General features: G+C 46.2%; 2 protein-coding genes across 4 annotated transcripts in view; one reads left to right on the forward strand and one right to left on the reverse strand.

Moving 5' to 3' along the window:
• Positions 1-25,895, forward strand: part of LOC140429486 (sorting nexin-24-like) — a 304,721-nt gene that overhangs the window by 240,852 nt on the left and 37,974 nt on the right. The gene's annotated exons all lie outside the window — the stretch shown is intronic.
• The window catches only part of ppic (peptidylprolyl isomerase C), a 107,650-nt gene continuing 101,180 nt past the window's right edge, over positions 19,426-25,895 (reverse strand). The window contains exon 8 of one of the 3 annotated variants that reach the window (XM_072516538.1): positions 19,426-20,239. In XM_072516538.1, the coding sequence (XP_072372639.1) occupies positions 20,233-20,239 (7 nt within the window). In that variant the 3' untranslated portion in view covers positions 19,426-20,232. The remainder of the gene's footprint in view (positions 20,240-25,895) is intronic. The other 2 variants (XM_072516537.1, XM_072516539.1) reach the window with 2 other exon arrangements.

Consider the following 25,895-nt stretch of genomic DNA (forward strand, 5'->3'; position numbering starts at 1 on the left):
GGGCCAAGCAGGCTCACCTGTCGCATTAAACCTAAGCAAATCGTGAAGGTTGGCCGGCATGGGTCCTGAAGTTCTATCTTTTGGTAAAAGTGGGTCCCGTGCAAAAAAGTTTGATAAACACTGCCCGCGATTCTACCCCCCTCCACGCCGGGTGGGAGAATCGGTGTGGCGCCGCGCGAATCACGCCATGCTGCCCCGACCCCCGCAGGCGATTCTCCCAACCCCCCGAAACCAGCGCCACGAGATTCACGCCGGGCCACTCGCAGAATTGCCGCAAATGGCGAGCGGCGATTCTCTGGCCCGGATGGGCCAAGTTGCCGCTACGACACGACAGGTTCCCGCTGGCGCCGTCCACCCCTGGTCACTGCCGGCAGGAACTCTGCGGGAACTCTGCTGGGGGTGGCGGCCTGTGTGGGGGGGAAGGGGGCTCCTTCACCGGGGGGGGGGGGGGCCCTCTGATGGGGTCTGGCCCGCGATCGGGGCCCACCGATCGGTGGGCCGGCCTCTTTCCCCCCCCCCCGAGCCTACCTCCTTCTGTGCATGGTCCCAGAACAGCGGCGGCATGTTGGTGAGGGGCCGGCGCGCGTAAGAAGTTCCCCGCGCATGCGCAGGATGGCGCGGCCCAACTGCGCATGCGCAGGATTGGGCTGCCCCAACTGCGCATGCGCGGGTTGGCGCGACGCCCATTTGGCGCCGCGTAAGGACGCTGGAGTGGAGTGAACCACTCCAGCGCCATGCTGGCACCCTCTGGGGGCCAGAATAGGTCGCGCCCGGACCCTGTTCGCGCCGCCGTGAAACACAACGGAGTTCATGACGGCGCGGGCACTTGGTCTGCGCCGCGGAGAATCGCCCCCCACTGTTCTAGATGGTAGAGGTTGTGGGTTTGGAAGATGCTGCCTAAGGAACCTTAGAACATAGAACATTACAGTTACCGCAGTGCATCTTGTAGATGGTACACATGGCTGCCACAGTTCGTCGGTGTTGGCGGTATTGAAGTTTTGTGGAAGGATTTACAGTCAAGTGTGCTGCTTTGTCCTGGATGGTGTCGAGCGTCTTGAGTGTTGTTGGAGTTTCACTCATCCAGGCAAGTGGAGAGTATTCCATCTCACACCTGACTTGTGCAATGTAGATGGTGGACAGGCTTTGGGGAGTGAGGGGATGAGTTACTTCCTGCAGGATTCCTAGCCTTTGATCTTCTCTGGTAGCCACAATAGCTCGTCCAGTTCAGCTTGTGGTCAATGGTAACGCCAGGATGTTGATTGTGGTAATCCCATTGAATGTCAAGGGCCGATGGTTAGATCCTGTCTTGTTGGAGATGGTCATTGCCTGGCACTTGTATGGCAGGAATATTACTTGTCACTTCTCAGCCTAAGCCTGAATATTGTCCAGGTCTTGCTGCATTTGGACATGAACTGCTTCAGTATCTGAGGAGTCGCAAACGGTACTGAAAATGTGCCGTCATCTGCAAACATCCCACTTCCCTCTATGATGGAAGGAAGGTCATTGATGAAGCAGCTGAAGATGATTGGGCCTAGGATTCTACCCTGAGGAACATCTATAGTGATGTGCTGGAGCTAAGATAATTGATCTCCAACCACCACAACCATCTTCCTTTGTGTTAGGTATGACTCCAACCAGCAGAGAGGCTTCCCCCTGATTCCCATTGACTCCAGTTTTGCTAGGGTTCAATCAGATGATGCCTTGATGTAATCTCTCACTTCATCTGGTTTAGCACAGTGGGCTAAACAGCTGACTTGTAATGCAGAACAAGGCCAGCAGCGCGGGTTCAATTCCCATACCGGCCTCCCCGAACAGGTGCCGGAATGTGGCAACTAGTGGCTTTTCACAGTAACTTCATTGAAGCCTACTTGTGACAATAAGCAATTATTATTATTATTATTATCTGGCATTCAGTTCTTTTGTCCATGTTTGAACCAAGGCTGTAATGTGGTCAGGGTCTGAGTAACCCTGGCGGAACCCAAACTTAGTGTCTGCAAGCAGGTTATTGTAACGATGGAGGAAGTGGTAGTGGGAAGGGAGGAGTTCAAAGAGGGAATGAATAATAGGGGGGAGGGAGGGGAATGTCCAGGCAAACATGCAATGGAGGGGTTTGTGGAGTAAATGATTTTCTGCTGGGGAGAGACTGATGGTAAACGTGGAAATGGTTAGTGTGAGAGGCGGGAGAGGGAGCTCTTAGGGTGGGAGGATGAGGATGTTCAAGGAAGTAGGGAACCTGCATGTTCAGCTGGGCATTGTTAAAGGAAAAGAGTTGGGGCTAGGATAATGGAGGAGAGGTCAAAGATGATGCCCGGGGGGGTAATGGTGATGGGCGAAAGTATATGGATGATGGGGGAGGGGGAAACTGATAAAATACAACATGATGGCCACCTTTCCAAAAACGAAAGTAATCGGAGCCACGTGTTGGACGGACACAGGTGCTGCATTGCAGTGGGTGGGTGGAGACACTGGTCAGATCAGGTTGACAAATGAAAGAGCCCCAGAAGGCAGCATTGGAAAAGCTTGGGACAGTCAGAAGTGTGTAATGTTCGGAGGATCCATGTGCGTGAGGGAGTGCTTTCACCAATCTGTGAATCAGTCCTCCTGAAGTTCCACAGCATGGAGTGCTAAGTATATTTTCTGCAGCAAGACTCGCTACTGACTTTGAAATGGGTCGCCTCCTGCATGAACACATAATTCCATGTGCAATGTCCTACTTAACAGGAGAAGCCTTTGCAGATGATAGTGACTCCGATAATGAGAATATGATGATGCTTTTTTTAAAGCAGGTTTCAAAGCAGGTTACAGCAAATAAACAGCCCGGGAAACATTCTTCCCAACAATCAACTATACAGTTTGTACAGATTTTCCTCCTTTTTCAACCCCCCCCTCCCCATCACCACCGCCCCCCCCCCCCCTCCCCCAACCCCCCACCACGTCACCCAACCATGCTGCTACCCCCAGTGGCGATGCCGACCGCCACTCCAGCAAAATTTGTCGCCGTGCAATCAGAGAGGCGAAGGCCATGACATCGGCCTTCCTCCTCTCCATGAGCTCCGGCTTCTCTGAAACCCCAAATATCACCACCAAAGGATCCGGGTCCACTCCCTCCTCCACTATCCTGGCTGAGACCGCGAACACACCCGCCCAGAATCTTCCCAATTTTTCACAACCCCAAAACATGTGCGCATGATTCGCTGGCCCCCGCCCACACCTCTCACACTCATCTGCTACCCCCTGAAAGAACCCACTCATTCTCACCCGAGTCATATGCACCCTGTGGACCACCTTAAACTGTATCAGGCTCATCCTTGCACAAGAGGAGGTCCCGTTTACCCTTCGCAGTGCCTCACTCCATACTCCCTAATTGATCTCTATTCCCAACTCCGCTTCCCATTTCTCCTTGATCTTCACCACCCGCTCGCCTCCCTACTCCCCCAGCCACTTATATATATCCCCAATTCTTTCCTCCCCTTCCACATCCGGAAGCAGCAATCGCTCCAGCAGGGTGTATTCCGGCATTCTCGGGAACCCCTTCCAGACCTTTCGTGCAAAGTCCCTAACCTGTAGATACCTGAACTCACTACCCCACGGCAGCTCTACCCTCTCCTTTAGCTCCTCCAGACTGGTGAACCCTTCCTCCAAATACAAATCCCTCACCTTGACTAGCCCCATTCCCTCCACCTCCTGTATACACTATCCATTCCCCCGGCTCAAACTCATGTATCTCGCACAGCGGCGTTAGCACCGACATCCCTTCCACCCTAAATGCCTCCTCAGCTGATTCCATATCTTCACTGTGGACTGCACCACTGGGCTCCCTGAATATCTACGCAGAGCCATTGGCAATGCTGCCATCACCATAGCCCTCAAACTAGACCCCTTACAAGATTCCTCCTCCATCCTAACCCACTATACCCCTTCTCCTTCCCACCACCGCCGCACCTTGTCCACATTCGCCGCCCAATAATAATGAAGCAGGTTTGGCAATGCCAACACCCCCTTCTGCCTCTGTAGCAGGGTAGAATACGATGATACTTACAAAAACCCATGAGCACGATGAGGAAAATAGAGCCTCAGATAGTGAACCAGATGAGGATGACTATGAAGCGCTAGGCAGGCTGTGTTGCGGGAATGACGGTAAACTAGATGAGGGTGCCCGTGAAGCACTATTCAGGTGGTTTGGCAGGAGTGACGAGGTGATCGCAAAGAACTCCTAGTCTGCGCAGCACACCGAGAAGTGTGAAAGCTCTAAGATGGCGCATGCAGAGATTGAAAGTGAGGTTGCAGTAGCAGACACTTTGGACAAAAATTTAGCTACGAACAAACTAATAACGGAAGCTACAATACCCATTCTGGAGAAACTGGCTCCAGAGGCATTTGGTCAATCATCTCAGGCTTACGAAATGGTTCCGGTAGTGGACCTCCCAATACTCGAGACACTCCACCGAAAGATGAGTTAGAGGAGCAGATGGCTGTAACTGTATGCAGCTCCACGACAGATGATACTTATACCATGTTACCAGACATTACAGTATCTGTATCCACAATGACGAATGATACTTACATTGTACTACCAGACATGACAGTATCTGTATGCAGCTCCACAATGACGAATGATACTTACATTGTACAACCAGACATGGCAGTATATGTATGCAGCTCCACAATGACGAATGATACTTACATTGTACAACCAGACATGACAGTATCTGTATGCAGCTCCACAATGACTGATGATACTTATATCATACTACCAGATGAGGTTGAGCCACTACTTGGTTCCTCGGGGAAAGGTGACCCATGCATTATCGTATCAGGTGATGAGGAGTCATCATTTGGGGCTCCAACACAGGATGTAGGAACAGCACCCAACGTTGAGGATGTGGATCCAACCCAAACACCAGAGTGCAAGGCTCTGTAGCCAGCTACTGAAGGTGCAGACTTGACCACGACCGCCCAGACCCTCAGAGGTATGCCAACACAGGCAGACAACCCACAAGCAACCACTCCCATGGCGCAGGCCAGCGGCAAGACGGGTGCTACCAAAACCAAGCAGAAAAAGAGGCGCAGTCACAAAATCACTCTCACAAAAAAAAGAGGAAGAGGAGGGCGGTGGGGGAATACCGAAAGTCCAACCTATGATACTAAACAAGAAGACATTGGCAATGTGGCCGACAGGCCAGAAAGTACACAACGACACAGCAAAAAGCAACGTGTTAAAAAATGATCGAAACTGGTGATGCAGGCATGGCCAGCAAGGATATCGGTCTTCAGGGCGCATCGCGTCAAAAGGCTAAGACAAAAAAGACCTGCACAGAAACCGGTCTTCCAGAAACAAAACAGACGACGGGAAGCTGATAAGAGTCCAGAAGATTAACGGGGTGATCCTGTCGGAGATACATAATGAGTTGTGTACCAGGGACACATTCATCAGGCATATCATGTTGATTGAAGCATTTGTATAGAAAATGCTTGTGTTAAAGGATAATACAAATCATGGTTTTGTATATAAATGTTAACATCTCCAAAGGAAGGGGGAGGGGATGTGGTGATATGCCTGTGAATAGTTTTGTACATAACTAGTAATGCGACCTCCAACCAGCTAGTGACATCAGACATCGGTCACGTGATGTCAGACACTCGGGAGTTGGTAGTAAGGCGTATAACAGACAGCCGCACATAGGGTAGCTCCAGGAGAGTTCACTGAAATCAGTTGGTAACTTTGTCTGTATAGTAATCTGTTTGTTATATTTCCAAGTGTTCATCAATAAAATGTTGTTCCAGTTAAACAACTAGAATGTCTACATTATTGCAACAGCAAGATAGCAGAACATAACAGCTCCGATCTCAAAAAGATACTACAGCAGCAGCCCCCCCCCCCCCCCCCACCCCCCCAACCAATCTCCAGCAGGGCATCCCCCCCTTCCCCAAACCTAATCGCTGGCAAGGGCCCAACCCCCTCAGGGGACCCTGACAAACCCCCATTCAGTTCCCCCGCCATACCCCTCTCCAGGCCTGGCTCCTTGGCATTGCCAACCTGGCACCTTGCAATCCGAGGGGTGGGAAGGTGGCAAGTACCCTTTCAACAATTTTTGCCAGGGTGCCGAGGGAGGTCCTTCATGGGTGGTAGGGGTCAGGGGGGCTTGTGCTGAGCTGGAAGGGCTCAGGCCAGTGGCCCCAGTGCTCGGCGGGGGGCGGGGGGGGGGGGGGGGGGCGACCCTCGGCTGGGAGAAACCCCTGCTTGGGGTGGGGCACCCTCCGCAGAGGTGGGCCGCCATGAGAGGGTGAGAGGAGGTGCTGGAGGGACAACCTGGGGGGGGGGCAAATGCACATGGCATCACCATGAATCGTGTATATCCATTCCAGGGCACCCCTTGTCCCTGCCCCCCTGCATCACCGACCACCCAGAACCTCCATCGACTGCCGAGACCTCTGGCAGTGCAGCTGAAGACTATTGCTTACAGGGAAATGGCAGCCGTGGCTAAGTGAGCACTTCACACATCCCAGGTGGATTCCGTGGGTTGGCAGGCCATGAAGCATATGGGAGTCATTGCCTAGCATCCCAACCAGACCGTCACGCCTCAACACTGTGCCTGAACACTGCGGCAGGCTACACCGCACACGCAGCAACCAACATCCGAACACCCAGGGTCTGTGTCACATTATTCCATGGAGCTGGGACTGTGCCGGCATTGTCAGCGGGTCATTGTTGAGGGAAGGGAGCGATGGTAACCCGCAGAGAGCTGAGCGCCAGTGCTCCTCAACCAATGCCATAGTCTGACCCTTGCCTGTCTGCTGGGTGCTCGCTCACACCCATCACCTGCACGTGGTGTGCCCGGGGGGAGGGAATGCCTGGAGAGATGGGTCAAGGGTTTGGAGGACAGCCCGCATTGCAGAAGAAAGTGACAGAGACGTCATACTGGTTCTGCTCAAGGGTGTTTGATGTGTTATACAATTCCCCTCTTCCGATGGTGCTGCCCCCTCCCAGCCCTCACCCCCTCATCCCCTACCTACTCCCCCCCCCCCCCCCCCCCCCCATCCTCCTCCCCCGGTGTCCTCAGTGATTCTTGATGTGCTTAGCCTTCCTAGCTCTGCTGCTACAACTAGATGTCTCCCCAGGATGCATGTTTGAGGTGGAGGCTGCCAGATGCTTACCTCGTCCTGTGGCCTTCAATGCCCCAGGCGGGTGTCCTCTGGGGGCTCTGGGATCTGAGGCCCCGGCGCACTTGTCAGTGGCACATGCACGGCTGTATCTGCTCTGGTGGAGGGTGGGACTGACAGCTGTGACGCACCAATCGTGTTTTCCTTGGTTCTTAGAACAGAGGACATTATCTCAGATTAAAGGGATGATCCTTTAAAAGATAGATGAGGAGGAATTTCTTCAGCCAGAGGGTGGTGAATCTGTGGAGCTCTTTGCCGCAGAAGGCTGTGGAGGCCAAATCACTGAGTGTGTTTAAGACAGAGATCAATAGGTTCTTGATTAATAAGGGGACCAGGTGTTATGGGGAGAAGGAAGGAGAATGGGCATGAGAAAAATATCAGCCATGATTGAATGGCAGAGCAGAGTCGATGGACCGAGTGGCCTAATTCTGCTTCTATGTCTTATGGTCCAGGCATCAAGGTGTGATTGGGATGACAAGCAATGAGCTGCACATGCTACATGGCCCTAGAACATCAGAACTAGGAGAGGAGTAAGCCATCTGGCCCCTGGAACCTGCTCTGCCGTTCAATAAGATCATGGCTGATCTTTTTGTGGACTCAGATCCACTTACCCAACCACTCACCATAACCTTTTATTCCTTTATTGGTCAAAAATCTATTTCCCTTTACCTGAAAAACATTTAACGAGATAGGCTCAACTGTTTCACTGGGCAGGGAATTCCACAAATTCACGACCCTATCGGTGAAGAAGTTCCTCCTCAACTCAGTCCTAAATCTGCCCCCTTATTTTGAGGCTATGTTCCCCCCCCCCCCCCCCCCCCCAGTTCTAGTTTCACCCACCAGTGGAAACAACCTCCCTGCTTCTATCCTACCTATTTCCTTCAGAAGTTTATCTGTTTCTATAAGACCCCCTCTTTTGTAAGGGCCACGAAGAATCCAGCACGAGTTTTAAGGATACAAAATAATAACGTTTATTTACTATAACAATATATACATAACAGTAGCAGTAACTTCCCTTGCTACCTTCTCCTTCCTGCTGGTTCCTGAACTGGCCAGCTTATTTATACTAGGAGTTTCTCCGCCCCCCTCATTGGGGAAGTTCATACTCCCATAGGATTGTGGGATAGTCATTAGTCCCTAGCCAATCGTAAGTAGGCAGGTTGTAACATCCCTCCCCCCCCAAAGTCCAAGGAATCCCATCCTCGTCGCCAGTTTTGTAAGGGCCACGAAGAATCCAGCACGAGTTTTAAGGATACAAAATAATAACGTTTATTTACTATAACAATATATACATAACAGTAGCAGTAACTTCCCTTGCTACCTTCTCCTTCCCGCTGGTTCCGGAACTGGCCAGCTTATTTATACTAGGAGTTTCTCCGCCCCCGTCATTGGGGAAATTCATACTCCCATAGGATTGTGGGATAGTCATTAGTCCCTAGCCAATCGTAAGTAGGCAGGTTATAACACCCTCTCATTGTTCTAAATTCCAATGAATATAGTCTCAGTCTACTTAGTCTCTCATAAATCAATCCTCTCAATTCTGGAATCAACTTTGTGAATCTCCGCTTCACAACCTCCAGTACCAGGACATCCTTTCTCAAGTAAGAGGGCAGCACAGTAGCACAAGTGGATAGCACTGTGGCTTCGCAGCGCCAGGGTCCCAGGTTCGATTCCCCGCTGGGTCACTGTCTGTGCGGAGTCTGCACGTTCTCCCAGTGTCTGCCTGGGTTTCCTCCAGGTGCTCCGGTTTTCCCCCCCACAGTCCAAAGACGTGCAGGTTAGGTGGATTGACCATGCTAAATTGCCCTTAGTGTCCAAAAAAGTTAGGAGGGGTTATTGGGTTACGGGGATAGGGTGGAAGTGAGGGCTTAAGTGGGTCGGTGCAGACTCGATGGGCCGAATGGCCTCCTTCTGCACTGTATGTTCTATGTTCGGAGACCAAAACTGGCCTCACCAACACCCTATACAGCTGCAACATAACCTCCTTGTTTTTAAACTCCATCCCTCCAGCAATGAAGGACAAAATTCCATTTTCCTTCTTAATTACCTGCTGCACCTGCAAACCAACTTTTTTGCAATTCATGCACAAGGACACCAAGGTCCTTCTGCACAGCAACATGCTGCAATTTTTTACCATTTAAATGATCGTCCATTTTGTTGTTATTCCTACCAAAATGGATGACCTCACATTTACCAACATTGTACTTCATCTGCCAGACACTTGGCCAATCACTCAAACTATTTATATCCCTCTACAGACTTTCAATGTCCTCTGCACTCTTGGCTCTACCACTCATCTTAGTGTCATCTGCAAACTTTGACACTTTACACTTGGTCTCCAACTACAGATCATCGATGTGATAGAGTCATAGAGGGTGTAAACCTCTATGGCTCTATGGCATAGATGATCTGGAGTTGGAGATCAAGTGTAAAGTGTCAAAGTTTGCAGATGACACGAAGATGAGACACCATGGAAACAGGCCCTTCGGCCCAACTTGTCCATGCCGGCCAGTTTTTATGCCACCCAGTTTTTACCACTAAGCTAATCCCAATTGCCCGCATTTGGCCCATATCCCTCTAAATCCATCTTACCCACATAACCATCTAAATGCTTTTTAAAAGACAAAATTGTACCCACCTCTGGCAGCTCGTTCCAGACACGCACCACTCTTGTGCACAACAGTTGCCCCTCTGGACCCTTTTGTATCTCTTCCCTCTCACCTTAAACCTCTAATTTTAGACTCCCCTACCTTTAGGAAAAGATGTTGACTATCTACTTTATCTATGCCCCTCATTATTTATAGATCGCTATAAGATCACCCCTAAGCCTCCTACGCTCCAGGAAAAAAAGTTCCAGTCTATCCAGCCTATCTCTCATTGATGAGATGAACTCCAACAACACAAGAAGCTCAACACCATCCAGGACAAAGCAGCCAGGCTGATTGCTCCCCCTTTCACAAACATTCAAACCCTTCACCATGCCACCGACAAACAGTGTCAGCCGTGTGTACAAGATGCACTGCAGTAACTCATCAAGGTTCATTAGACAGTACCTTCCAAACCCACGTCCATTAATACTAATTACCTACTAGTGTCACAGGTAGGCTTACATTAACACTGCAATGAAGTTACTGTGAAAATCCCACCATCTAGAAGGACAAGAGCAGCAGATACCTGGGAACCCTATCACCTAGAGGTTCCCCTCCAAGTCACTCACCACCCTGACTTACAAAATATATCGCTGTTCTTTAAATTGTGAACAATTGCGGTCCCAAAACTGATCCCTGAGGCACACCACTAGACACTGATTGCCAACCAGGAAAACACCCATTTATCCCCACTCTTTGCTTTCTGTCAGTTAACCATTCATGCTAATACGTTATCTGTAACGCCATGCGCCTATATCCTATGCAGCAGCCTTTTGTGCGGCACCTTGTCGAATGCCTTCTGGAAATCCAGATACACCACATCTACCAGTTCCCCGTTGTCCGCTGAGCTCGTAACGTCCTCACAGAATTCCAGTAAATTTGTCAAACATGACCTGCCTTTCATGAACCCATGCTGCAACTGCCCAATGGGACAAATTCTATCCAGATGTCTCGCTATTTCTTCCTGAACGATAGATTCAAGAAATTTCCCCACTACAGAAGTTAAGATATCCGACCGCCTTTTGTCTACCTCCTTTTTTTAAACAGTGAAGTCACTGTTTTTCAATCTGCCGGAACCGCCCCAGATTCCATCAAGTTTTGGTAAATTTTCACGAGTGCATTTGCTATTTCCCCCGCCACCTCTTTTAATACCCTGGGATGCATTCCACCAGGGCCAGGATACTTGTCTACCTTTAGCCGCATTAGCTTGCCCAACACTACCTCTTTAGTGATAATGATCGTTTCTAGGTCCCCACCTGCCATAGCCTCCTTGCCATCAATTATTGGCATATTATTTGTGTCTCCCACTGTGAAGACCGGCACAAAATACCTGTTCAATGCCTGAGCCATTTCCTCATTTCCCATTATTAAATCCCCATTCTCATCCTCTAAAGGACCAATGTTTACCGTAGCCACTCTTTTTCATTTTATATATTTGTAGAAACCTTGGCTGTCTGTTTTTATATTCTGAGCTAGTTTACTCTCTCATAATCTATCTTTTCTTTCTAGCTTTTTTCATGGCTTTCTGTTGACTTTTAAAGATCTCCCAATCCTCTAGTTTCCCACTTTGTATGCCTTTCTTTCAATTTGATACTCTCCTTTATTTCCTTAGATATCCATGGCTGATTATCCCTTTCCCTACCATCCATCCTTTTCACTGGTATATACTTTCTCTGAGCACTGTGAAACATCTCTTTGAAAGTCCTTCACTGTTCCTCAATTGTCCCACCACAAAGCCTTTGCTCCCAATCTACTCTTGCCAACTCCTCCCTCATCCCATTGTAGTCTCCTTTGTTTAAGCACAAGACACTGTTATTGGATTTTACCTTCTCACACTCCATCTGTATTTTAAATTCAACCATACTATGATCGCTCTTTCCAAGAGGATCCCCAACTATGCGATCATGAATTATTCCTGTCTCATTGCAGAGGACCAGGTCTAGGATAGCTTGCTCCCTCGTAGGTTCCCTTACAAACTGTTCGAGGAAACTATCACAGATACATTCCATGAACTCCTCCTTAAGGCTGCCCTGACCGACCTGGTTTGATTAATCGACATGTAGATTAAAATCCCCCATGATAATTGCTGTACCATTTTTACATGCATCAGTTATTTCTTTGTTTATTGCTCGTCCCACCATGATGTTATTATTTGGTGGCCTATAGGCTACGCCTATCAGTGACCTTTTCTCCTTACTATTTCTAATTTCCATCCAAATGGATTCAACCTTTTTCTCCATAGAACCTATATCATCTCTCACTATCGCCCTGAAGTCATACCTTAAATATCAGAGCTACACCACCTCCCTTACCTTCCTGCCTGTCCTTCCACCCATGGAATCTACTTGGGTTGCGTGAAGTGCTCACTTAACCACGATTGCCAATAGCCTTCAGCCGTACGGCCAGAGGCCTCGGCAGTCAAAGGGGGTTATGGGTGGTCGGTGGGGAAGATGGGCAGGGACAAGAGTTGCCCCCGGAATGGGTAGACACGACCCAGGGGTTGGCATGGTGATGCCGCACGCGGTTGCCCCCCAGCGCCCCCCCCCACCCCACCCTCCCATTGTGGCCCACCCCTGCGTTGGGTCCCCCAGCTGAGGGTTCCCCACCCCCCGCCGAGCACTAGGGTGATAGGCCCAGCATCCCCGGGCTCTTTGTCTGTGAGCAAAGATGGCTACTCACCTCCATGGCTCTTCACATGAGCCCTTCCACCAGGTTCACGCTTCTCAAAAGGAGTACTAATAATCGCCAGCGTGACCACTTGCTGGGGAGGCCAGTGAATGACGGGAGACCGTTGGATATGGTGTGGCTCCTGTTAATTGTATGGAAATGGGGCTTAAGTGGTGATAATTGGTTTCTCGCCATGATACGGCGAGATCATGATTTCGCCTACGGGACTGGGCTGGTTGCATCGCAAACTGTTTGGCGCCTGGTGCAGTCCTTGTCTTCAGCCTCTCCTGCTATTCACCGGCCTCATTTGCCTCCAGGGCAGCACGGTAGCATAGTGGTTAGCATAGTTGCTTCACAGCTCCAGGGCCCCAGGTTCGATTCCCGGCTTGGGTCACTGTCTGTGCGAAGTCTGCACGTTCTCCCCGTGTGTGCGTGGGTTTCCTCCAGGCACTCTGATTTCTTCCCACAGTCCAAAGATGTGCAGGTTAGGTGGATTGGTCATGCTAAATTGCCCTTAGTGTCCAAAAAAGTTGGGTGGCGTTATTGGGTTACGGGGACAGGGTGGAGGTGTAGGCTTAAGTAGGGTGCCCTTTCCGAGGGCCGGTGCAGACTCAATGGGCCGAATGGCCTCCTTCTGCACTGTAAATTCTATAAGAGTGCAACAAGGCCAGAGAATCGTGCCATAAGTGTCTTTTTCATAGAATCATAGAACTTACAGTGCAGAAGGAGGCCATTTGGCCCATCATGTCTGCACCGGCCTTTGGAAAGAACACCCTACCTAGGCCCACACCTCCACCCAACCCCGCAACCCAGCAACCCCACCAACCTTTTTGGACACTAAGGGCGATTTAGCATGGCCAATCCACCCAACCTGCACATCTTTGGACTGTGGGAGGAAACTGGAGCACCCAGAAGAAACCCACGCAGACACGGGGAGAACGTGCAGACTCCACACAGACAGTGACCCAAGCCAGGGATTGAACCTGGGACCCTGGAGCTGTGAAGCAACTGTGCTAACCACTGTGCTACCATACCCATGCTCCCATTTTGGGCGGGTTTGGCAGGGTGTTTCCCGCCGTCTTTTTGGGTGAGATCCACAGTGGTATTCGCCCACACTTAGTCATTTTTTGGGCTTGGGGAGTTTCTCCCCAGTCTAGCCCACACTTTTCCATGGGCAATGACACTACCCGCAGATATGGGCATTACCCCCCACTAACTGAGGGCACCCTGCCATGGGGCCGTTGAGGACCCTCCCTTTTCAGGCCCCGCCCACCTACTGTTCCAGACCCCCCCTCTTTACCCCCTCCAACATTTATGAGGCCCCTTCATGCCACCCTTCCCCGTCCCACTCTTCATGCACACCCCTTTCATGGGCATGGCCCCCCTCATGTCCCGACCTTCACAGTGCCAACCTAGCACCTTGGCAGAATCCCTGTTGGTCAAGCAGTGCCACCAGGTGGCAGTACCAAGATGCCAGGCTGACAGTGCCAACTATCCAGGTATCAGAAGGAGTGGCCAGGGTGCTATCTTGCTCAATGCCCGACCACCCGTGGGCCTCCAATGGCCCAGGAGACCTTCCCTCCAGCTGCTGTTATGACTGGTCACGTTTGTGTGGAGCAGTTCTAAACTAATGAGCCTACTAAACTAAATTAATAAACTAATGGCTCATTTAAATATGCACATCTGGATCTTGCCCAGCTAGAGCAAGATCCAGATCGCAACATTTCACGAGATTCCATTGAATCTTGCGAGATGTTTCAAGCGTCGTGAATCTCGCGAGAGGCCTCTGGCGAGATTCAACGGCTTTGTTTCGACGCCAAGTCGGGCGCAACGAGGCCGGTGAATTGCGCCAAGTACTTTGTTTCACATTTATTTCTTTCTATTACAATTACAATATATTTCAAAATGTGATCATTTCTAAACTTTACGGCAGATCCCTCATGACTTATCTGCTCCTTTCTTTGATCAGAAGAACAGGAGCTGGTCATATACCTTCATTTTAGGGATATAGGAAGGATAGGCTGGGCATAGCTGAAAAAATGTGTTCAAGCCTCACAGCTGCATAATCCTATACATAGGTATATGACATTATTCCAAGAGCAAAAGCTGTGATACCTATAAATTATTGATAGGTAGTTCTTAGATACAACAGATGGCTTCCCTTTCCCTAATTAAAAAAAAACTCTTTGTTAGTGCTTACAACTTACCTACTTTTTGGAGGAAGGTTTCCCCCCATATTTTAATGAGGATTAAAAAAAAAAAAATTATTTAAACATTCAGAAAATTTAAAGCTGTGTTTCGCAGTATTGTTCTGAACTGGATTACAGGCTCTGTTTAATAATACCTCAGTTACTCAAAATCAAAAATGTATCTTGCTGAGAGACTGAGCAAGGACATTGATTAACAATCACTTTGGCATCAGGGCCACTGTCCAGATTCATTTTTTTTTTCTTGTTTTGCATATTTTATTGATTTAAAACTGGTAAATGAGCATCATGTGGATGAAGTGAAGTTGAACTGTTTACAGGAATAAAAATAACCTTTCAATAAGAAAAGATACGTGGGTCATACTATAGGTACTATTCTGCTGCCCAAGCAGATGGCATTCAGCTGGTATTGATTTCTTCCTGTAGTTGAGGAGCTGCACACAGCTGGGCATGCTCACTTCATTTTTTTTCTCTGATTGTGAGGGCGAGTCATGAATCCTGTTCTTCTCCATATGTTTGCAACCCTTTCCATCCAGAAGCAACATTTTTTAAAGAGGCATGGTAACGTTTCTGCCGTGAAACCTAGCTTTATCATAGTGCTTAATATGTCAGCATTTTACAAAAGCATTTCATTATATCGGAAATGGCCTCGATCACCCATGATCCGTTAAAACCAGAATTGAAGAAGTTCAAATTTGTTTCCTTTACAACTGCATCAGCTGTTTTTTTTTTAGATTATAAAATAATATTGACAGTTCATACAGACACCAGGTTTTATGTGATGTATAGATTTTGTTTGTGGAAGAATGAACTTACATTAATATAGTGTCTGTAATATTCAAAAACACTTAATAATCATTGAGTTTTGAGTTGTTGTCACTGTTTTATAGACAAGCATGACAGCACAAATTTCACACACCAAAGCCTCATTTTAAGCAATATTATGATTGGCCAATTTATCTGTTTCCTCAGTGTTGGTTTAGGGATACATTCGTAGTCGTGGGGAGTTGAGGAATTGATTTAATATCTTGGGTCCAATTTTCATAGTTTTCGTTTTGCGGTGTGTAATGTAACAAATGGGCACTCATTCTTTGTCCCTATTTTGTCACTGAACAGTACCAGGGCGTGAGGGGGGAGTGCCCTGGTGGGTCAGGGGTGTGGGGAAATCTCGTGAAGCCGGCCAGCCTATGTCTTTACAACAGCTGCACAGAAGTTGTAAGTGGTTTTATTTTGCCTAACTTTTTCCGGGTTTCTATTTGTGTAGCACAGCTGAAACCATAAGAGCTTTGCAATTTAAACCACATTTTCAGATGGTCACCAGCGCAGGACAATTAGCCCGAGGAAGTTTGCACTTCTGGGCAATTGCTGTGAAAACCCTTAGCTTTGAAGTTTTGAGAATTGCATCATGGGGCACAGTGCATCATGGGGCAATCTTTCCCAATCCAACACTCGGGAGTTCCGAAGTTACAGCCCATTACAACTTCAAGATGTAACATACTCTGAGTACTTCATTGGAATGTTGGAAATTGTTTTATTATAATTTTGAACAATTTTCATACAAGCCTACAATAACCCAGAATAACAGCTAACCAGTAAGAACCCTCCCACCCCCACTTTTCCCTCCAGCAATATAACCTCACCACTGAACCACCCCGCACCCACCCTATTCCCCTCAACAGCTAACCGTCACCAACTCTTTAAAGTACATTATAAATGGCCACCATCTCTGGTAAAGCCCTTCCAGCAACCCTCTCACAGTGAACTTGACCTTCTCGAGGTGCAAAAACTCCATCAAGTCACCCAGCCAGGTGCTTGGCGGTTTAGTCGACCTCCAGCCCAAGAGGATCAGCCTCCTTTCCACAAGCGAGGCTAAGGCCAGGACGTCTGCCCCTGCCCCCGTCCAGAGCTCCGGCACATCCGAAACCCCCAAAACCATCATCAGTGGGCAAGGCTCCAACCCAATTGCCTACAGAGTATCAACAAAGGACCTCCAGATGCCCACCAGCTTTGTGTACGACCAGAACATGTGCGTGTGGTGCGCTGGCCCTCTCGAACACTAATTTCATCTATCCTCCACCCCATTGAAAAAACGGCTCGTTATAGCCTTCATGAGATGTGCTCGAAACAAAACTTTTAGCTGAATGAGACTCCGTCTCGCACAGGATGAGGTTACGTTCACCCTCCCCAGTGCCTCGCTCCAAACCTTCTCATCCAATATCCTTGGTCCCAGCTCTTCTGGCCACTTTGCAGTCACAATCAGGCATGTCTCCTCCCCCACTATCTGCTGGTATATGCCCGACGTACTGGCCGCCTCCGACCCTGAACAGGATAAAATCTGCTCAGGCAAGGTAGAAGGCTGATTCACCGGGAAGGCTAGAAAGTACTTTTTGACTCAGCTCTGCACCTGGAGATACCTGAACCCATCAGCATCTGTAAACCCAGGCTAGCGAACCAACCCTCTAAAAATAAATCTCCCTCCTTCTCCAAGGAATGTTAGCCCAGATTATGTGCTCAAGAATGCAGTAAATTGATCATACTGCGATACTTTTGAAATATTTATTTATTTTCCCACTTGAATGCAAACAAAGACTATGGACTGGATTTTCGTTTCCGAAACTGGTAGCTCAAGCTGGTAAATTTCCTGACCTAGCAGACCTGCCTTGGTTACAGGGCCCATTAGACTAAATTTTCACTCCGGGGAAGAGGGGGCTGGATAGAGTTAGACCCGTCGACTGCACAAGAAGTCCTTGGGTGACCATGGGGTGGGTGACTGCAGAGGCAGTCTGCTGAGAAGGCCCAACCCAGTTTTAGAAACGGTTAGGCTCTCAAGCTCTAACCCCAGCAGGCATTACCCATGCACCCTATATGCCAACTCATGTCCTGTACTCATCCCCATATCCCTCCACATGCCAAGTTCTTGCCAAATCCCCATGTCACGTCCCTAGCCACTCACCCAGTATTCATCATGGGCAGACCTTAAGAGCCATGTGGAGGTGAAAAGAGATTTCTAACAATTTAATACAGCTCTCATTCGTATTCATTTGATAGTGAAAAGACCTGCACGATGAACCCATTCAAAGCTTTTAAATATCTTCAAATAACTTATCTCTTATAATTACCTCTTGTCTATTCAGACCCCACATGGAAGACAGCTGATCCTTTAGTAGAGTGGAGGATTTAAAGAAACTTCAGATAATTACAGTTAACAGCCCTTATGAGTTTAGGCTTCTCTATCAATTTGTGACTACCGCCCTTGACCAAGCCAAAAGATCTTGTGCCATTAAGCTGTTTTTTTAAACTTTTTCTTTTGATTTGGAGCCAACACAGAGAGAATATTTCAAAAGATATTGATTGAGTTATAATACAAACTGATCTCATGGTAATAAACAACATATTTAAGATTGGTGATCCCTTTTTTAAATGATGACGCTGATTACTCTGCTTGATAATTTTACATTTAACTAAACCTGCAAAGTTTCCCTAAAAACGATGTGTATGCAAAAACTCACCTGAATTTTCTTATTAGGGATCTGGTCAACAAATTGGCATTATACAGTACTACTAATACTGAAGTTATTTTAGCACTGCATTTTAAAAATTCAGGAACCGCTAGGTAAAACAGTTTCCTGGTGTACTGCCTTAGTTCTGCAGCAGATATAACATTATGTTACGTTAAGTACAGCATAGTAGATAACAGTAATAAAGTAAGGAGATATGCTTCGACTATCTTGTAGACATTCTTGGCCTCAAATCATGAACCCTTCTCTACATTGTTCTAAAATTTGATTAGAAGGGAGGGAGTTAAAACTGTAAAACATCAGTTTGTTCCCTTGGATAATAATCTGAACCACTAGGGCAGTATTGATATATTCACCTAGCGTGAAACATTGAAAAAATTCTATTTAGTTTCCGTTTCACAGTGAAATGGTCTTATCTTCTTCACTAAGCTCTTTGAGGTGCTGATCCTTCTGTGATTTTCATTGTGTGACATTGATGTTAGACTTGAATTCAATTTCAGGCAATTAATGAAATCAGTGTTTAGATGCTATCTTCTGGCAGAAAGACTGCACTGAAAATTTTTTGCAAATGATGCAATTAATATATTTGTAGACCTCAAAGCTTGAAGAAAGCATCACGGAAACAAGTGCATTAACCCCGAGTACATTGAATTCCCTACTCTAACTACAGTATTCTGTTCTGACTTGGAGGAGGCACCTGATGTTTAGAGTAATTAGTTTCAATGGGAATGTCAGCAATGCTCTCGGGAGCTTACTCTGGCCCCCAGCCTTTGATATGAAGAAAATATCACCAAGACAAAAATCATGAAAACTTATTGCATAGCTGTACATTCTTCAAAGTGGCAGTGATTTTAAAGTGGCAAAAAATGACTTTGGGAAACAATTCTTTAACCTAACCCGATGAATGTGGCATTCTTATAAGTTCTTGGGGTGGGGTTTGTCTGATTGATTTACCACGTGATGCTTCAGGTCATCTTACATCCTAAATACTGGGATAAAATAAAAGTAAAACAAAAGAATGTAATGTATGTGGAGCACAATTTCCTGTTGAGCATTTAAACATATTCCTATATTGACTGTTGCATTTCCCCATACCGTTCCTGAGTGGATGGATCCTAAATGTAAGAAATCCGGTTAGGTTTCTTCAATAATATTTCTTTTAAAAAACACTGTAGACGTATTTAGCATAAAATGAATTTAATATTTTGTCCATATTGTGCAAACATTTTTTTATTTTAAAACAACATCTGTGGATAAAATTTAAAACAAGTTAAGGTTGGCATGGTTTACTAGCTGGTTGAGCATCTAATTTGATGGTAAAGACCTAAGAAGCTGCAACATCGGTGAATAAAGCAGCAATTGTAAGAGGTGCTCAGTTCAGGGAAAAATGCGCTGATTTCTGGTTGTAATTTTCAATTGTCATTTATTCAAGTAGTCACAGATGTACTTGTGATGAAATAATTCACATTTATATTCCGGGCTGATTACAATACATACTAAATTTGGGTCTTTTTACTGGAACCACTTTCCAACTTAGCACTTTAATGGTACTTATCAAGTCATGGATGAGATGATTTTTACACATTGAGTTCCAGATATATTTCCACAACAAGAATACTTTTGTGATAATTGATGGATATAGGAACTCCAAATATTGAAAACTATTTCACACCTAAAGTTTTAGTTCTGAAATGCTGATGTGTGTTATATCCTCAGAAGGTTAGTGGAGTTGTCTTGTCCAAGTTTTCAGCAAGATGGTTAGTGTTATAATTGGCTGATGAGAAGGCCTGAACCTAAATATAATGCCAACATTCGATTTCTCAGTGTCCTCAGTGAAGATCTGTCACCATTTATGTTGACTTTAGTGACAATTCTCTAGCAGCGAAACTCGAGGGAAATCATTACACTGTTTATGCCTCTGCCTTGTCGGACAGAGTTATCCTGAGATATTTTAACGTATTTTCTCCTGCATGATGGCATCTAGCTGAGGTTAAGGCAGAACAGGTCCCTCTGTAATATGGTGACTGCATTTTACTCACTGAAACAGAAAAGAAATCTGACAATTAGGTGTTTGGAATGTCAGTGAAGGGACATGTGCAAGTAATCAGCTACTTCCACAGGGAGAGCAGAGTTAAGAGGCAGATACTTAAAAATTTGAGGCTTTTAGTGGCCACACTACAGGAACAAAAATCAATATGGTAGAACTAAGGTTATGGTGGGTGAGAGGAGCAGAAATCAATGTTCTAAGAATGCACTTTTTTTTTTGCATTTCCTTTTCTATACAGAATTGGTAAGATGTATGTTTGTAATGTGGTCATATTGCACGGAATCAAATTAAAAAATGCTAGGTTCTATATTGGTGTATATTTACTTTTCCTGATCACTCCAGATATGATGTGTATTTGTACAATATATCATAATAAAAGACTGAAACGGGCGGCGTGTGGTGCAGTGGTTAGCACTGGGACTGCAGCGCTGAGAACCTGGGTTCAAATCCTGGTCCTGGGTCACTGTCCGTGTGGAGTTTGCACATTCTCCCCATGTCTGCATGGGTTTCAACCCCACAACCCAAAGATGTGCAGCTTAGGTGGTTCGGCCACGCTAAATTGCCCCTTAATTGGGAAAAAAAAATAATTGGGTACACTAAATTTTTTAAAAATAATAAAAGACTGACATTGATCCAGTGTAGCAGGTCTGATGACATCTGAAATAGTGAGCTTCTTGGTAATGCAAATTGGGGGTTTTTTGCCCAAAATATTTACATTCTGAAGAATAACACTTTTGAGTGCATTTTGAGCCTGTTACATGTGTAACTGATTAATCATTTGAACTTTGTTGTCACTTTGTTTCATCTCCTCTGACCCCCTTCTGTGTTTTAAAACATCACAGCCTCATTTTACAGTACACCTGAATAATTTTGAAGACTTGGAACCCTTAATAATTAAATTGTTTACAAGGATATTGTAAAAGCACTCATGATGATCATATGATGTCCATTAATCCCTGCAAGGAGTATCACATTCTATAGGTGAATACTTGCACTGAGAATTTCCTTGGAATTTTCTCCCAATCAGACGTCATAACTGCTGAAAATTTAGCGGAGGGCCCAAAAGGATGGGTAAAGTGGGTTTCTGCCGATATTCTGCCAAGCTTACAGCAGCTGATCAGGAGAGCCATGGAGGGGGTTTCTTGATTCTGATTGGGTTTTTTTAAATGATGTTATCTTGTAAATTTTAAAATGATCTTAATTCTATACTGCAAATGCAAGAATTAGGACATTAATAATACTGATTTGGAGTAGGGAATTCATGATAAGTGTGCCTGTTCATGGAAGCATTTTTGATTGTTCAGTTATTTAATGTGCTTGAACAATAAGTCTGATTGGAATGCTACCCTAAAATGGTCTTCTGTAAAACATTTGTGCTAATTCATTTGTGTAAAATGCCCATCCGTGTGGAAGATGGGGAAGACACTTAGTTATAGAATTATATGAAGTGGCACAGTAACCAAGCAGTTGCTTTGAGTGTTACAATGGCAAATAGAGACAAAATAAATATGGTTATACGCAACAATATCAATGAAACACTAAAGGAGAGGGAAATAATATTTTGCAAATGGTGAAAACATTTTACCCATAGTATGCAGTAAACTATGGATCATCAGTACTCACTGTACAAGTAACCAAAAGTTAAACAATCTCAAATGGTTACACCCATTTCTGCACCACACGTATGCAAAAGAGGTGGTGGTCCTAATGATTTTTTTCTTCTTTGTGTTAGGCATGGAACAGCAGTTCTTATGCCAGCTCAATGTCATTAGTGTACAGATGGAGTATGTGACCAGTGCATTGTAAGCTGATCTGTCAAGCTTAACAAACAGCTCGCCTTGTTAACATTCCTTAAATCCTGCATTAATAACCCAAAGTAAATCCCTGAACGCACACTCATTGGACTTTCTCTTTGTTGCCATGATGGATGAGGTTTCACCCTGGAAAATAAAGTAACAATCCCTCCCCAAATAAAATTAGAGGGAAAAAATGTAGGTTTTACTGTTGTTGCTTTTCAGTCGCCTCAGCAAATGAAAAGAAGAAACCTTCTGATTTCCATAATATTTATGTTGACCCACTGGTATACCCATGATTAAACCTTAGACATTACTTTGAAAGCATCTCTGATAATTCAGCAAGTTTATCACAAAGAAGCTCAGGCATATAATGCAGTAAGAAACCTAGTTTGATGTTGTGTCTGTGCTCTGATGACCTCAACTGGACTGCGAGTACATATGTTGCCCATTGCCTAGCATTGAAACGATCAGACTAGTTTTTCACACTTAATCACAATTAGAAATCCCTGCTTTAAGTGTGAATATGAATTTCAGATGAAGATTCTACTGCATTCTTCTTCATTCACTCAGTAACCTGGTAAAGATTCTTGTTGAGATTCCTACATGACTATTAGGCACCTGATGCATCTGGATCCAATACCTGGGCAAATGTTGGTGAGAAACCTGAGATACCTTCTCTGGACAAATTATTTGCAACTGATCAACCCATGGGCTGAAATTGTCACCACCAATGAAAAATCTGGGTGTAATTCAGTCACTAACTGAGATGGTAATTCTAAAAACAACTCAATTGTAAGGGGAATAGACAGGCGTTTCTGTGGCCGCAAACGAGACTCCAGGATGGTATGTTGTCTCCCTGGCGCTAGGGTCAAGGATGTCTCGGAGCAGGTACAGGACATTCTGGAGAAGGAGGGTGAACAGCCAGTGGTCGTGGTACACATCGGTACAAACGACATAGGTAAAAAGAGGGATGAGGTCCGAAATGCAGAATACAGGAAAGAAGTTAAGAAATCGGACCTCGAAGGTAGTGATCTCAGGATTACTACCGGTGCCACGTGCTAGTCAGAGTAGAAATGACAGGATATATAGGATGAATACGTGGCTGAAGGGATGGTGTCAGGGGGAGGGTTTCAGATTCCTGGTGCATTGGGACCGGTTCTGGGGGAGGTGGGACCTGTACAAACTGGACGGGGTACACCTGGGCAGGACTGGAACTGATGTCATAGGGGTTTATTTGCTAGAGCGGTTGGGGAGTGTTTAAACTAATGTGGCAGGAGGATGGGAACCGATGCAGGAAGTCGGAAGGTAGTAAAACAGGGACAGAAACAAAAGGCAGTAAGGGGGAAAGTGTAAGGCAGAGAATTATAGAATCATAGAAGTTTACAGCATGGAAACAGGCCCTTCGGCCCAACCAGTCCATGCCGCCCAGTTTTTACCATTAAGCTAGTCCCAGTTGCCCGCACTTGGCCCATAACCCTCTATACCCATCTTAACCATGTAACTATCTAAATGCTTTTTAAAAGACACAATTGTACCCGCCTCTACTACTACCTCTGGCAGCACATTCCAGCCACTCACTACCCTCTGAGTGAAGAAATTGCCCCTCTGGGCCCTTCTGAATCTCTCCCCTCTCACCTTAAACCTATGCCCTCTAGTTTTAGACTCCCCTACCTTTGGGAAAAGATGTTGACTATCTACCTTATCCATGCCCTTCATTATTTTATAGACCTCTATAAGATCACCCCTAAGCCTCCTACCCTCCAGGGAAAAAAGTCCCAGTCTATCCAGCCTCTCCTTATAACTCAAACCATCAAGTCCCAGTAACATCCTAGTAAATCTTTTCTGCACTCTTTCTAGTTTAATAATATCCTTTCTATAATAGGGTGACCAGAACTGCACACAGTATTCCAAGTGTGGCCGTACCAATGTCTTGTACAACTTCAACAAGACGCCCCAACTCCTGTATTCAATGTTCTGACCAATGAAACCAAGCATGCCGAATGCCTTCTTCACCACCCTGTCCACCTGCGACTCCACCTTCAAGGAGCTATGAACCTGTACTCCTAGATCTCTTTGTTCTATAACTCTCCCCAACGCCATACCATTAACTGAGTAGGTCCTGGCCTGATTCGATATGCCAAAATGCATCACCTCACATTTATCTAAATTAAACTCCATCTGCCATTCGTCGGCCCACTGGCCTAATTGATCAAGATCCCGTTGCAATCCTAGATAACCTTCTTCACTATCCACTGTGCCACCAAACTTGGTGTCATCTGCAAACTTACTAACCACGCCTCCTAAATTCTCATCCAAATCATTAATATAAATCACAAATAACAGTGGACCCAGCACCGATCCCTGAGGCACACCACTGGTCACAGGCCTCCAGTTTGAAAAACAACCCTCTACAACCACCCTCTGTCTTCTGTCGTCCAGCCAATTTTGAATCCAATTGGCAACCTCACCCTGGATAGTGAGCTTTAACCTTCTGCAACAACCTACCATGCGGTACCTTGTCAAAGGCTTTGCTAAAGTCCATGTAGACAACGTCTACTGCACTGCCCTCATCTACCTTCTTGGTCACCCCCTCAAAAAACTCAATCAAATTTGTGAGACATGATTTTCCACGCACAAAGCCATGCTGACTGCCCCGAATCAGTCCTTGCCTCTCTAAATGCTTGTAGATCCTGTCTCTCAGAATACCTTCTAGCAACTTACCTACTACAGACGTTAGGCTCACCGGTCTGTAGTTTCAAGGCTTTTCCCTGCTGCCCTTCTTAAACAAGGGCACAACATTCGCCACTCTCCAATCTTCAGGCGCCTCACCTGTGGCTGCCGATGATTCAAATATCTCTGTTAGGGGACCCGCAATTTCCTCCCTAGCCTCCCACAACATCCTGGGATACATTTCATCAGGTCCCGGGGATTTATCTACCTTGATGACTTCCAGCACCTCCTCCTCTGTAATATGCACACTTCTCAAGACATCACTATTTATTTCCCTTAGTTTCCTAACATCCATGCCTTTCTCCACCGTGAATATCGATGAGAAATATTCATTCAGGATCTCACCCAACTCTTGTGGCTCTGCACATAGATGTCCTTGTTGATCCTTAAGAGGCCCTACTCTGTCCCTAGTTACTCTTTTTCCCTTTATGTATCTGTAGAAGCTCTTTGGATTCTCCTTTGCATTATTTGCCAAAGCAATTTCATGTCCCCTTTTTGCCCTCCTGATTTCCCTCTTAACTCTATTTTGACAATCTCTATACTCTTCAAGGGATCCACTTGATCCCAGTTGTTTATGTACGTCATATGCCTCCTTCTTCTTTTTGACCAGAGTCTCAATATCTCGAGTCATCCAGGGTTCCCTACTTCTACCAGCCTTGCCCTTCAATCTAAAGGGAATGTGCTTACCCTGAACCCTGGATAACACATTTTTAAAAGCCTCCCATTTACCAGCCGTCCCTTTGTCTGCCAACAGTCTCCCCCAATCTACCTCTGAAAGTTCCTGTCTGATACCATCAAAATTGGCCTTGCCCCAATTAAGAATTTTAACTCTTGGGCCAGACCTATCATTCGCTATAGCTATCTTAAAACTAATGGAGTTATGGTCACTTGTCCCAAAGTGATCCCTCACTAACACTTCTGTCACTTGCCCTTCCTTATTTCCCAAGACGAGGTCAAGTTTTGCCCCCTCTCTCGTCGGTCCATCCACATACTGAATGAGAAATTCCTCCTGAATACACTCAACAAATTTCCCTCCATCCAAGCCCCTAATGCTATGGCTGTCCCAGTCAATGTTGGGAAAGTTAAAGTCCCCTACTATTACCACCCTATTTTTCTTGCAG

Source organism: Scyliorhinus torazame, chromosome 9, assembly GCF_047496885.1.
Source record: "Scyliorhinus torazame isolate Kashiwa2021f chromosome 9, sScyTor2.1, whole genome shotgun sequence".
Taxonomy (NCBI): domain Eukaryota; kingdom Metazoa; phylum Chordata; class Chondrichthyes; order Carcharhiniformes; family Scyliorhinidae; genus Scyliorhinus; species Scyliorhinus torazame.